Source organism: Aquarana catesbeiana, linkage group LG02 (assembly GCF_042186555.1).
Source record: "Aquarana catesbeiana isolate 2022-GZ linkage group LG02, ASM4218655v1, whole genome shotgun sequence".
NCBI lineage: Eukaryota > Metazoa > Chordata > Amphibia > Anura > Ranidae > Aquarana > Aquarana catesbeiana.
The window spans coordinates 688992667-689005286 of record NC_133325.1 but is presented as its reverse complement, the minus strand read 5'-3'; the positions used below and the strand labels follow the sequence as shown (position 1 = coordinate 689005286).

Here is a 12620-nt window from a genome sequence, read left to right as displayed (position 1 = left end):
CTAAACACAAAAATGTGCAGGGCGACTGTTGGGTGCTACTATATAACTTTGCAGCTATGCCTTTTGAAGATCTTCCAAGTTCCTTCATGATTAACTTTCCCTTAAAGTAATAAAAAACCCTCAGTGTTTTTTGGATTAACACATTAAAGCGGAACTACACTGCATCTGAGCACACAAACTCCAAAATGCTATTTTATTCCTTTTTACTAGTCAAAGTGGACTCAATGCTTTATTTTCCTGAGAAATCACTTTGAGTCACCCTAGCATTTCTGACCGTGGCCATCTTGAATAAGGTCAGATGATTAATGCAGGTAGGGGGTTGTCCTTGGCTGATAAAACCCCTCCTTCCATGAAGACTGCTGGGATGTATGACATCCTTTGCCGAGGCATGGAAACCAGGAAGTAACTGTAAAAATGTAAAAAAAAAGAAAAAAAAAAAAGGGGTTAAAACGGGTCAATATGATATATTTTTCTGTTTACTAACGCTAGTAGCATAAGGATTTAAAAATAGTCAGTGTTGCTTCAGAGTGTGAAGTTTCTTTTTAGCCACTTAGAGATGTATATAGATTGATTCTGCGTTTCTGCCTGCAGGGGGAGCGTGCACTCCACCGCCGGGGCCACTTCTGCTGTAAATTTTCACAGCAGAAGACAATCGTCGGTAAAATACACAGAATGGGGATCTGCCTATATAAACAAGGCAGATCTCCGTTCTAACGGGGGACGGGATCGATTTTGTGTTCCTGCAAAGCGGGTAACAAAATCCATCTCTTCCCTTAGTAAGGCTTCATTCGCACTTCTGCGACTTGGCATGCAACTTTGAACATCAAAATTGCATGACAAGTCGTTCCCTATGTTTTCCAATGATACCCATTCTTATATGCGCGACTTGAAGTTGCAGCAACTTCTAAGTAGTTCATGCACTACTTTGGTCTGACTTTAATACAATTTGAGGGCCATAGACTTCAATGTTAACTCTCAGAAGTTGCATGAAAGTCGTACTTGAATGTTATACAATGCAACTTTTGTGCAACAGTTGTGCATTATCCCTGGTCAAAGCCAAAGTCATATCCAAAATGCACCCATCCAAAGTTGCACTCCAAAGTCAACGCAACTTTGGAGTTGTACAAGTGTGAATGGCGCCTTAAAGCACCTAACGCAGTGCACAAAAACCCTGGCTAGGCACACAGTTAACCTTTTGATCGCCCTAGGTGTTTAACCCCTTCCCTGCCAGTGTCACTAGTACAGTGACTGTGCATATTTTTTTAGCACTGATCACTGTATTGGTTCTCGCAAATTTTGTGTCCAATTGTTCGCTGCAATATTGCAGTTCCGCCATTACTAGTATACATTTTTTAAAAAAAAATTCCATAAATATATACCATAGTTTGTAGACGCTATTATGTTCCCGTAAACCAATCAATATACGCTTATTGGGATTTTTTTTTCATCAAAAACTAAATTTATCAAGAATTTTTTTTTTTTTTTTGGATGTTTTTTATAGCAAAAAAAAAAATATTGTTTGTATTGTTTTTAAAATTGTCTGTCTTTTTTTGTTTATAGCGCAAAAAAATAAATGCAGTGGTGATCAAATACCACCAAAAGAGAGCTCTATTTGTGAGGGGGAAAAAAAGGACTTACATTTTATTTGGGTACAGTGTTGCCTGACCGCACAATTTTCAGTTAAATTAACGCAGTGCCGTATCGCCAAAAAGTGGCCTGGTCATGAAGGGGGGTAAAACCTCCGGAGGTCAAGTGGTTAAGCATAATAAAATTAAACATTCCCCAGGAACTTGTAAAATTTCTTAATCAAATGTTTGCAGGTTGTAATTTTTTTTTTTTAATTTGATTTCTAGGCCTGTTATTCATGGTCCGCTCTAAACTGATGACCTGCAGGGGCTTTTAAAATTTAGGCTACCGAAGCTTGACGCTGTTTCACAGGCGCATATTATTTTAGGGGTGACATGGGTATCCATTTTCTAGTCACAGCCTCATCTTTTATATTTTACCATAGGGTAATATATTGTGTACCTTAAAATTTAAATGAATTTTTGCAAAACTTTTGTGCTAATATCACGTGACATAAAAAATTGGCACTGCTACTTTTTTAATCTCCAGGTTCCATACTTTCAGAAAATGTTTTGGGGGTTTTAAGTAATCTTCAGGCCTAAAAATATTTTTTTTTAAAGTGTGCAAAAACTGCTCTGGCAGTGAAATGCTTAAGGCCTTTCAAATTTTCTGCAAAAATTCATGCTACAGATGGAATGCCATCAAAAAAGGTATTTCTTGGATCTCCTTATTTATGCCTGTTGTCTTGTGCATATCTGATGGGGTGACAGGGATGGCTTCTTTTAATATAGTGCAGCCACTCTGCACACCTTTTCCCTTTTGGATCATTCCCTTCTACATGCTTCTAATCATTCCAAAAATTTCTCTGAAGTTTTAATTGATTGAAATCTTGATGTTAGGACATTAAATCAACCAGGTACACAGATGGGTATCAACAGTTATGTTTTATAAGAAGGTATACTAATCCCTGAAAGGTTTCATCTTTAGACTCTTGTTGTTTGTATCTCCAGATCGCTGCCAAAGTTTCTGCTCCCCTGGCCAAGGTGGATGAGATTCTCATTCTTAGCGGTGAAAACAGTAAAATAACTGGCGAACTGAACCGCCTGCTCGCTGAAGTCCCTGCTTCTGTTCAAGCACTCACTGGAGTGGACCTGTCTAAGGTTTGTGTGCGCTGTGCTTAAAGAGACCCTGTCATCACTGCTTACTTTTTTAATTGACAATTTTTATTAAATTTTGATTGTTTCAATACAAAAAATATAAGGCACAAGTACAAGAGGGGGTGATGAAATAAAACAGAGCGGGGGGTGGGAAATTGAAAGTAATGATGGATCGACAGACTTCTGTAGATGGCATGGATACATCCCGCAGTTATCAAACATGAGGCATAGTCGCTTAGTAGAAGGAGGTTGAGATATGGTTCAAGAACAGTGTAAACATAACACAGTAGCAATACCTCTAAGCCTATAGGCGGGCCTCAATCGACAGTTATACATACTATCAGGGTGAAAATTATCCCATTTTTGCTTGGTCTGCGTTTCAGAAAAAAAAGAAAGAAAAGTGGGGAAAGAGGAAGGAGGATAAGTGTATAGTAGAGTTTTCCCAACCAGCTAGACTCGTCACTTGAGGGTCCTGCGCAGACTCGGTCCACATGGCGGGGATTGTCCCATCAACTAAGGGGGTTCCACCCAGAGGTACCAAGCCCCCCCTACTGCCGTATGTCTAGCCATACGATCTTCTATGCTGGCCGACATAGACTCCATGAGTTCTACGTCTTTAATTCTGGCATAGAGGTCCAAAAGTGTTGGAGGGTGTCGGTTTTTCAAGTGCCACGCCACTAAGCACCTTGCCGCTGTGAGTATGTGTGTGGTGAGTTTTTTTTGTTAGTCCAGGTAGTTTAGGAGGGAGAAGGCCGAGTAGAAACCGCTTAGGGGAGAGGGGGTCCTCTACCTCAGACAACTGCTGGAGAAAGTCCTGTACTGAACGCCAGTAGGGCTGAAGAGCTGGGCAGTTCAAGTAAATATGGAATAGCGTGCCCCGGTCTTGATGGTATCTCCAACAATCACTGCTTACTTTCTAAGATCACAATGACAAAGTATGTTTTTAAGTGTTACTAAGCCCACAGCCATAAAATCAGCCTGTGTATATGCCGTAAAGCATGCTTGTTTTACTCACTATGGAGCCTAAGCGGTTAATCCTCTGCATTGTGTAAAAATGCTGTTTGATCCTATATTGTCTGATCCTCCCCTTCTTTCACTCAGTCCATCTCCTGATAGTCACTCTGCATATGCTCAGTTTGGTGTGTATTGCTAGAAAGTTTTTTTTTTTTTTTTTTTTTTTTTGGAGAGTGCATGTGATCAGCACAGGACCAATCAGCACTGTCCAGACAGAGGGTCAGGGGTCCTGCGGCCTCATAGAACAGTCAGAGTAGAATGAAAACTCCTCCTAAAAGCTTTAACCAGACAACGATAGAAGTCACAAGACTGCTATATACTGCTGATGAGAAAAGGTATTTAGCAGTTTAGGTTTACTGAAATAATTGCATTTTCATGTTCTGTTTACTGTGGTAGACCAGATATAGTGAATGGGGGGTCCTGGGTTTAGTAACACTTTAAATCATGTAATTTTGCTTTTATTACTATTTTTTTTTTTTCCCAAACTCCCTTTTTAGTCACCTTACACCTTTCTAGGCACCATTCATATTACATGCAAGATGTCAGTGCCCGGCTCCCTTTTTCACAAGATTTCTTGCATAAATATTGCACCAACATACTACAATGTACACTTGAATATGAACTGAAGGGTTAACAAGGCCTTAATGCAGTTGACCAGTTTTTCGGTCATCAATAACCATAGACCATATACTGAATGTAATTATTAAGGAGAAATTCTATTTTTTTTGTATGTGTGCATTCTGTTTCTGTAAGCTCAGGTTTTCTGTTTTATTTCCACAGATCCCTCTGCTACAGAAAGCCACCGGCATCATGACATAAGATGGAGGACAAGATGCCACCCCTTGTTCACATCAGTGAAATGCCTTCAAACATGTCAGGACTCTGTTTTACACAGAAAAGACAATTTCAGTTACATTTGAAATATCTGGTGCCTTACATTTCAGGACCAGAATACTATGTCTCATTTCATTTTGTGTTTTTAGTTCTCATCAGTTGATTTTATTTTCTTATGTTTGATAGTTACTTGATTTGTTTCTATAATGCAATGTTTGCAAGGCAGACTTCTTTATTTGGCTGGAATCACTGCCTCGGTGCCTTCAGGCTTTTCACCCTCTGGTGTATACTGTCAGTGCTGCCAAAATGCTGCTTTTCATTCTTAAATGCAAGGACTCCAGCCGTTTTGATATGTTTATGGCACTGACCCATGGCGCCTGCCGCTAGATGTGTTTGTATGTCAGAGCTGACTGCTCTTCATCAAAGTGACCCATGTATAATTGCATCAAAAACATCTGGCCTTGGCTACAGTTACTTCGCATCTTACTGAGAATCTATGCAGGTGACTAAATATTGTGCTTCAGTAGCTTGGAGTGTTCATTGCCAGCCATTTTGTTAGGTCTTGGCTGTGTAAATATCACATGTAGCGCAGGCCTAGTCAGACAATGACACTGCTTACTGCTGGTGCTCATACCCTTACTCATGCCTCAAAAGCCTTTACTTCCTGGAAAAAACGCTTACTATTGCCTCTTTTAAATAGACTGTGTGTTTTTTTTTATTACATAAGGTTGTCCATTTCTCTGAAATTTCTTTTGCAAGCATTTAACTTATGAAATAGATGTGCCCCTATATATTATATACCCAGTGGTTATATAGCTATATATACATATATATGACACTATGTGATAGACTAACTTTTTACTATAAAGAAATTTCCAAATTATCAGAGGTGTCAATACTTTTTTTTAGTTCTTCCCTAAAAGTAGTAAAGATACTGATTGATTTGAAAGGTCATTTTACCTTTTAAGAATATTGGTATTCTTTTTTTTCAGACTTTTTATAAAACCTTTCATTTTATTTTAAAAACAGTTTTTCAGGTTCTTCAGCTTTCTATGCCAGGGGTGAAATAATCTGGGTTCATTCCCATCTGATTTTTCTAAATGTATTTGTTTGACCCTGTTACATTATACCTTTCAGTTGTCTTGTAGTCTGCTGAAGTGGTGGGGCTTGTTTTCAAGTGTCAGAAGGAAGTATTGTCAGTCTGTTTTGCAGCAACTAATTGGACTGCCCCATTTCATTTTTAGAGGCATTAAAAAAAGTAGTTTGGTTACAAACGGGCAATATGGATTGGCTGGAAATAATCTTCCACAAGACGCTATTTGCTTATAAATTGCAAGACCATCACTGCCATCATCCGTGTTGAGCGCACAAAGAGAAAAAAAATCAGCCTGTACTGGCCAGACAAGGAGTACATAAAAATATATATAATTTTATTACAAATTTGTTAAAATTCATACAATTATTGTATGCCATATCCACTAAAACATTATTATTATTATTATTATTAGGCATTATATTGTATGCATAATACCAGTGTAAATTCAATTCTCCATGAGTCAACACATTTCACTTAAATTTGCTTCATCGGGACACATGGAAGGGAATAATAGTTGTCTATAACAGAAAAAAATGTGATTACACATAAAGGTAGATACGCGAGCATTACTACATATCACCTGCAAAATACCACCTCAATGGCTGAGCATAGGAGAACAATGAGGCGGTGATTTACGTGTATAAGGATTTACAGTTGGTCCTGTCTGTGAAAAAAAAAAAAAGGAAAAAAAACCTGCGCTACCAAGCGACAAAATTATAAGAAAGTAGCTGCAGCTGCAACAAATACCACACATATCAATGAGGTGAAAACAAAAAGAAAAATGTGCGCTTGCATTACATAATATATATCCTTCTCACGGACTCCAAATAAAACTATCGCTATGTTTCACAGCAAATTATATAAAAATTAATGAAAAGTTAATTCGTATATTAATTATATACAACATTCAACACAACAATAAATAAAGTGCTAAAAAGTAGTGATCAAATTCAATCCACCCAAGTGCAGAATTAAAGTGTAAGATTATATGCAACTTCAAAAATCGCATAAGTAACAAGGACATTGTCCTGTCTGTGAGCCTTATTCAAGGTTTTTAGGGTTATGTCATACAGTATAGTATTAATTTTAAGTAGATCTGTAAACAAAATACACTTTTTATATATACAGATTTTGTGTACTCCTTGTCTTGCCAGTATAGTCTGAAGACGCAATAAATGGGCCTCATGAAGTCTCATACATGAATTTTCAGCCATATTTAAAGGTAACCGACAATCTGGGCTGAATATGTTAGTGATGATACATTTTTGACAGTTACACTTATCCTAAATAATAGGCACACTGTTTGCTGTGCCTGACGTTTTCTGCCATTTTCACAATAAAGTTAATAAAGTCAATAAAGTCCAAGACATAATTGCTGTTATTTTTATGTTTCCTAATAGACTTAGTTTCAAGCAGGATATCTAGTGTTAATTTGTATCCAGTCAATTCTACCAAAGCAAATTCTGCAATTCAGAAGTGTAATGTCAGTCTTATTTGAAGGTGATGTTACACTTAAATTAGGGATATTATTTACATAATGCATGTTGTGCTATATATTATGTATTAGGGATCTTTTTTTTTTTTTTTTTTTTTTATGTCCAGATGATGCCTTAGATCTAAATCTGTCTTCCTGTATACAGATTTGTATCTTTTGTAGTTTTTAGGTTAACCCGCCCATATGAACTCTCCATCTCAGTGTTGCTGCTGAAAACGTAAAAAGTCTACTTTTCAAAGGAATCTATCATGATTTTGGTATTGCATTTTCTTGATTAAAATGTGAATTTCTTTTAGGTTTAACCTCTGTGAATATGAAATGAACATGAATATTTCATACTTGGTCACTAGTAGATGCTGTTGCAGTAGTAACTTTCATCACAAAGCTACACTGGTTCTCAACCTCAATCCTCAAGTACCCTCAACTGGCCATGTTTTGGAAACTTCCCGAGACAATACCATGTCTAGGGGAATACTTCCCCTAGACAATACCATGTCATTGATATTGATTTAAAGAATCTGTGCAAAGTAAAGGAAAACCTGAAAACATGGACTGTTGGGGATACTTGAGGACTGGGGTTGAAAACTACTGTTCTAACAGACATTTAAACAAGTGGAATAGGGCAGAGTAGGCCTTGCCATTTCTGTCTCCAAATCATATTGGCATGGCTGTGCTGTCAATATAGAAAGTTAGATAAAGATTTTTTTTTTTTTTTTATTTTAATTGATAAAATGCAGTTGTTTAAAAGTGTTTCTTTTCTCAACGCATCTTTATAGATTCCTTGTACACTATTTTATATATCTGTAGTACGAGAGGCCTACTCTCACATTGTGTGCAGAACTATTAGGCAAGCTGTCTGGCAAAAGCATTGGGTTAACTAGCAAAAACAATCCTTTTTCTCTCTCAAGTGTCACTACCTGATGTTTGCCTAACTAAGAATTGCATGTCCTAAAATACAGCCACACTGGGAGAAGAGTCTGGGTGGATGTAAGTGGCTGAGATCTTCTGTCATTTGATTAACTGATGGAAGGCAGCATTGACTGGTATGGCTCAAGCTGTTCTTGAGGTAGGAAGTACAACAGCCCAGAGAACTGATGTCAGTCGTTCTCTGCTGACAATTTAGTCACTTAAGATAAAACAGAGTAAATTGATGGGACATTTATTGAAGGATTTCAACCAAGTGTAATCGGTTTTAGATGTAGTCTTCATTCATGTGGGAATTCCACACCTCTGACGGAGGGGGGGGAGCCGTTCCATAAAACCTGTGCCACATACTAGTTCCGGAATTCAGAGGTATGGGTAGCCTTCAGATGGCAGAATAAAAAGGAGGAAAAGAGAAAAAGATTATAAAGAAAAAATATGAACCCAAATGGAACAGCCAGCCATACTTAATGTTCACTGGAGCCTTTCCATGATCCACATTCAAGCTCACAAAACATTCGCACATTGTATGTATCCTGAAGGCTCAAGTGCCAGACTGACGCACATTATGTGGTTATTCTGCTTTCTACACGTTATGTGGTTATCCAGTTTACTAAAAATGATGGAGAGAATGTTGCAGCCATGCAAGTCACTAACAGTGTAAGATTTGCTCTGCAATAAACTCAGTAGCCATAGCACAGTGAGGTACTTTACTGGCATTCATGGGCAGAGGGAGAGGTTCTCAAGTCACTGAAGGGTTCTGCTTTCATTGCACACTCTAAGCCATGGTGGCAGAATCTGATATTTCTGTGGTTTTAGTTACCTGTATTGTGACTGAGATCTAGTGCCTGATATATCAACATTGCTGTCTGCAGAGCAATAATGTAAGTTTGTAAATGATAACTAAAATGTCCCAATTTCCACTTTAAGACCCCTTTTACACTGGAGGCGTTTTCAGGCACTTTAGCGCTAAAAATAGTGCCTGTAAAGCGTCAGAAAAATGCCTCATCTGCAATCTTAGTGTGAAAGCCCGAGTGCTTTCACACTGGGGTGCTGCGCTGGCAGGATGTCAAAAAAAGACCTGCAAGCAGCTTCTTTGAGGCGCTTTAGGAGCGGTGTATACACCGCTCCTAAAGCGCCCCTGCCCATTGAAATCAATGGGCAGTGACGCTTTGCGGGCGCTTTTAACCCTGTATTTGGCCGCTAGCGGGGGGTTGAAAGTGTCCTGCTAGCGGCTGAAAAGTGCCTCTAAAACTACGGTAAATCGCCGCTAAAACTAGCTTTATCGCTGATGCCCCCGCCCTGTTAGTGTGAAAGGGCTCTTAATAACATGTTTGTATATTTTCTTTGCCACAAAAACAAAGCAAGGATAGCAAAGTATTGATGGCTTTGCTGTTTTATATTTTTTGTTTTTTCTTTTGTCTGCGTTCACAAATGACCTAAAGGAACCTATGCCATCTTTCCATTTCATAGTAAAGTCGATTGTTTTTGTTCTATCTTGGAAAGAGTATTTAATACTTGGTGTCACAGATGTGAATATCTATAAATATCATTTTTGTGTTCTTTATAGTTTATGCTTCGAGCAAGGTATTGCTTGGAAATATGTGAATTTTGTTTTTAAGCTGTGACTCCCCTATACATTTTGGACTTGTATAAAAGTTTTGCTGACTGAAAATTGGCAAAATACCAGGGGACCTGTATGCAGGACAAATCCTTCAAGTGAAACCTTATCCCCTCATGTTTTTGTTTTACTTGCTAGCAGTTGTATGATTTTTTTTTTTTTTCTATATTTTAGACCATATTCTTTATTGCCTGAAAACTTTGTCAAGAAATGTCGGCCAAAATAAAAATTCCACTTCTACAAAGTGCTTTTACCCACTGCACTTTGATTCCACTGTACTGTAAATCAGTGGAAGATTCCTTTATGGTGTAGGGGGTCACTGTGCCATGTTTGATATTTTGCACTGCCTTTTACAGAGTTTCTACAGAAAAGTGTTCAAGCCTTTAAAGTTTAGTCACAAATGAAAAAAAAAAAAATCAGCACAAGGGACATTACTTACATTTATTTGGGTGTGTCTTTTTTGTGCTGCTAGCTCCAGGGCCGATGCTAGACTATTTTGCGCCCTAGGCGAGACCAGCTACCTGCAAAACCCGCACCCCCCTTCCCCCCCAATAAAATTTAAAATTTTTAAAAACAGCAGAAAATAACATGACAGCCTGGGGTGACATGACCCCGCTTTATATTATCTGATATCCTTGATGTTTCTCTGGACACTGGACTTTGGGTCATGCCCAGAAGGGGTCTAGCGGTGTGCCACACTGGGATCACAGAAACCTTGGTCTCTGTACGTCCTGAGTGCGGAGCCATGATAATTGTCTCACATCCTGGGCCTGTTGTGGGGAGTGCCAGGCCTTCCTTTTTGAGGTGCTCCCAGTCGGACTACCTGGTACCCTGCCAAGACAGTGCACTATGGACCATTGCTGCTAAGGTCACCACCGTGGCAGACATACTACAGGAGACGGTCAGAGACTGCAGATAAACTACAGGAGACGGTCAGGAATTGGGGGGGGGGGGGGGAGAGAGTTTCCCTCCAGTGGGTTCACAAGACAGGAAATCTCTCTGGTGGGATCACAGGATAAAAAGTGAGTGGAAGTAAAGACCAGACAGACTGCTCTCTGCACTCTATCTAGAACACAGTAATATGAAAGTTTAATGTTAGGCTGTGATAATTTGCTGAGCCCTGTGCTTCCACAGCAACCCCCCCATACTAATTCTGCACATTCTATGGGACCTCCTGATAACACAGCAATCATCTCCTCTAAACAGATTACCCTCATTCTTGTCCAGTGCACACAGCCACAGGGGACCCGACTACAGATTTGACTTATTCTGTCGGTCCACACACCTCTGACACACCACCTCTACTGGTCAGAGGACCGAACGACCACCGCCTGACAGCACAGCCACAATAAAACTACTTGACCTGTCTCCTGGTGAATGTGTTAGCTGTAGGCCAGCAGCAGGCAGGGCCTGGTCTTGATCCGGGGGTTCTTTGCTCTTGCCAGCAAATCCCTGGCTGTCTGCGCCTCCTGTCTGTCCTTGTCCTCTTGGCCCCCAGTCAGCCTGTCCTCCGAGGCTCCGGGCCACTGTCACTGTAGATAATGGAACGGAGAGGTCGGAGAAGATATCCAGACTCTGGGAGGCACTCCCATGCAGTGGATACTGCACCCGCTGCTGCTTTCCTTTTCAGGGGTAAAGGAGGCAGTGGAGCTCTTCTCCCTCCTGGGCTCTCAAGCCTAGCTGTTCACCTTCTCCATGGCCTCCCGTGTGGAGATAGATGGCCGCACCCTGAGGACACTTTGCTGTCCCTCTCCTGCCTCCATTGTGCCAGAACTCTCCATGACATCCAATGGCTGTGGCTGCACCCCTAGGTGGCTGCCTAGTTCGCCTAGTGGTAATGCAGGCCCTGGCTAGCTCCTGAATTAGATAAACTTTTTACTTCAGTTCGCCCTCCTAATCTGTGCCTGTCAAAGGTCTGTTGGCTCTATTAAGCCCCACTGCACTGGAAGATTACAGAACAAGGGACATTACTTGCAGCCAACAAAAATGTGTCCCTTGTGCTGCTGGATCTTCTTTACCTGAGACAGGAACTCATCAAGTGTATTGACTATGCCCTCCTGTTCCTTCCACCACCTTCATTCATACAAGCTGTACTATAGGAGGTGAGTGGAAAGGGTGGGCACCCTTGATGAGTGCCTGTCGCAAGTCTGGAAGTTCCATCAGTACAAGGGGCACATCCTATTGTCTGTAAGTAATGTTCCTTGTGCCATTTTCCTTTTTTTTTTTTTTTTTTTTGTTGTTGTTACTAAACTTGGGCTTTAACATCTGATATAAATCAGAGATTTTTAACCACAGGAGAGAGCAGTGTGAAGCTGGAATCCTTATCTGCAATCTTCCTGCTGAGATAGTTTGCTTAATAGAGGATGTGCTGTAACAAACAATTTACAGAACTGACTCGATCATTTCAGCATACTGTATTTCAGATAGGGACTCAAATCTAATATAACTTGTGGTCTGACCTTAAAAGTTCATTGCTGTATATGAGGGAGTAATGCTAATCATACACAATTTGAATCAGTCAATTCCCCCATACACACTAAACAGAATAGAAGAAGGAATCTGCCCTGCCAGTTGTGTTCAGACTGCAGTTGCAGCCAACAATTTTCCACACACCTCCTTTAATTTTGAGATAGACATTTGTCAAGTTAGTGGGTACCGACAAGGCCATCCACAGCTTGAGTTTTGTCTGACTCTCTCAAAATACAAGCTACCTATGGCCAGCTTAACAAAGTTTACTGCTCCCAGGGAAAAACTCTTAAATTACACCTGTCCGGTCAAATATGGAAGCTACCAGTGCATACTTGTTTTTCAAGTTGCCAGATTTGGAGAGAGTCATTCCCCTGTGATACAAAGGCCTCCATGATGTCTAATATTGGGCTCTTTTCATGAGTAATGGTGGTTTACAGTAGATGGCCC

The 12620-nt window shown here is 40.0% G+C and overlaps 1 protein-coding gene across 2 annotated transcripts in view; it reads left to right on the top strand.

Moving 5' to 3' along the window:
* FLOT2 (flotillin 2) overlaps window positions 1–7039 on the top strand; it is a 106417-nt gene extending 99378 nt beyond the window's left edge. For both annotated transcript variants that reach the window (XM_073616796.1, XM_073616797.1), the window contains exons 10-11: window positions 2577–2726; window positions 4518–7039. In XM_073616796.1, the coding sequence (XP_073472897.1) occupies window positions 2577–2726; window positions 4518–4556 (189 nt within the window). In that variant the 3' untranslated portion in view covers window positions 4557–7039. The remainder of the gene's footprint in view (window positions 1–2576; window positions 2727–4517) is intronic.
* Window positions 7040–12620: the final 5581 nt, after the last annotated feature.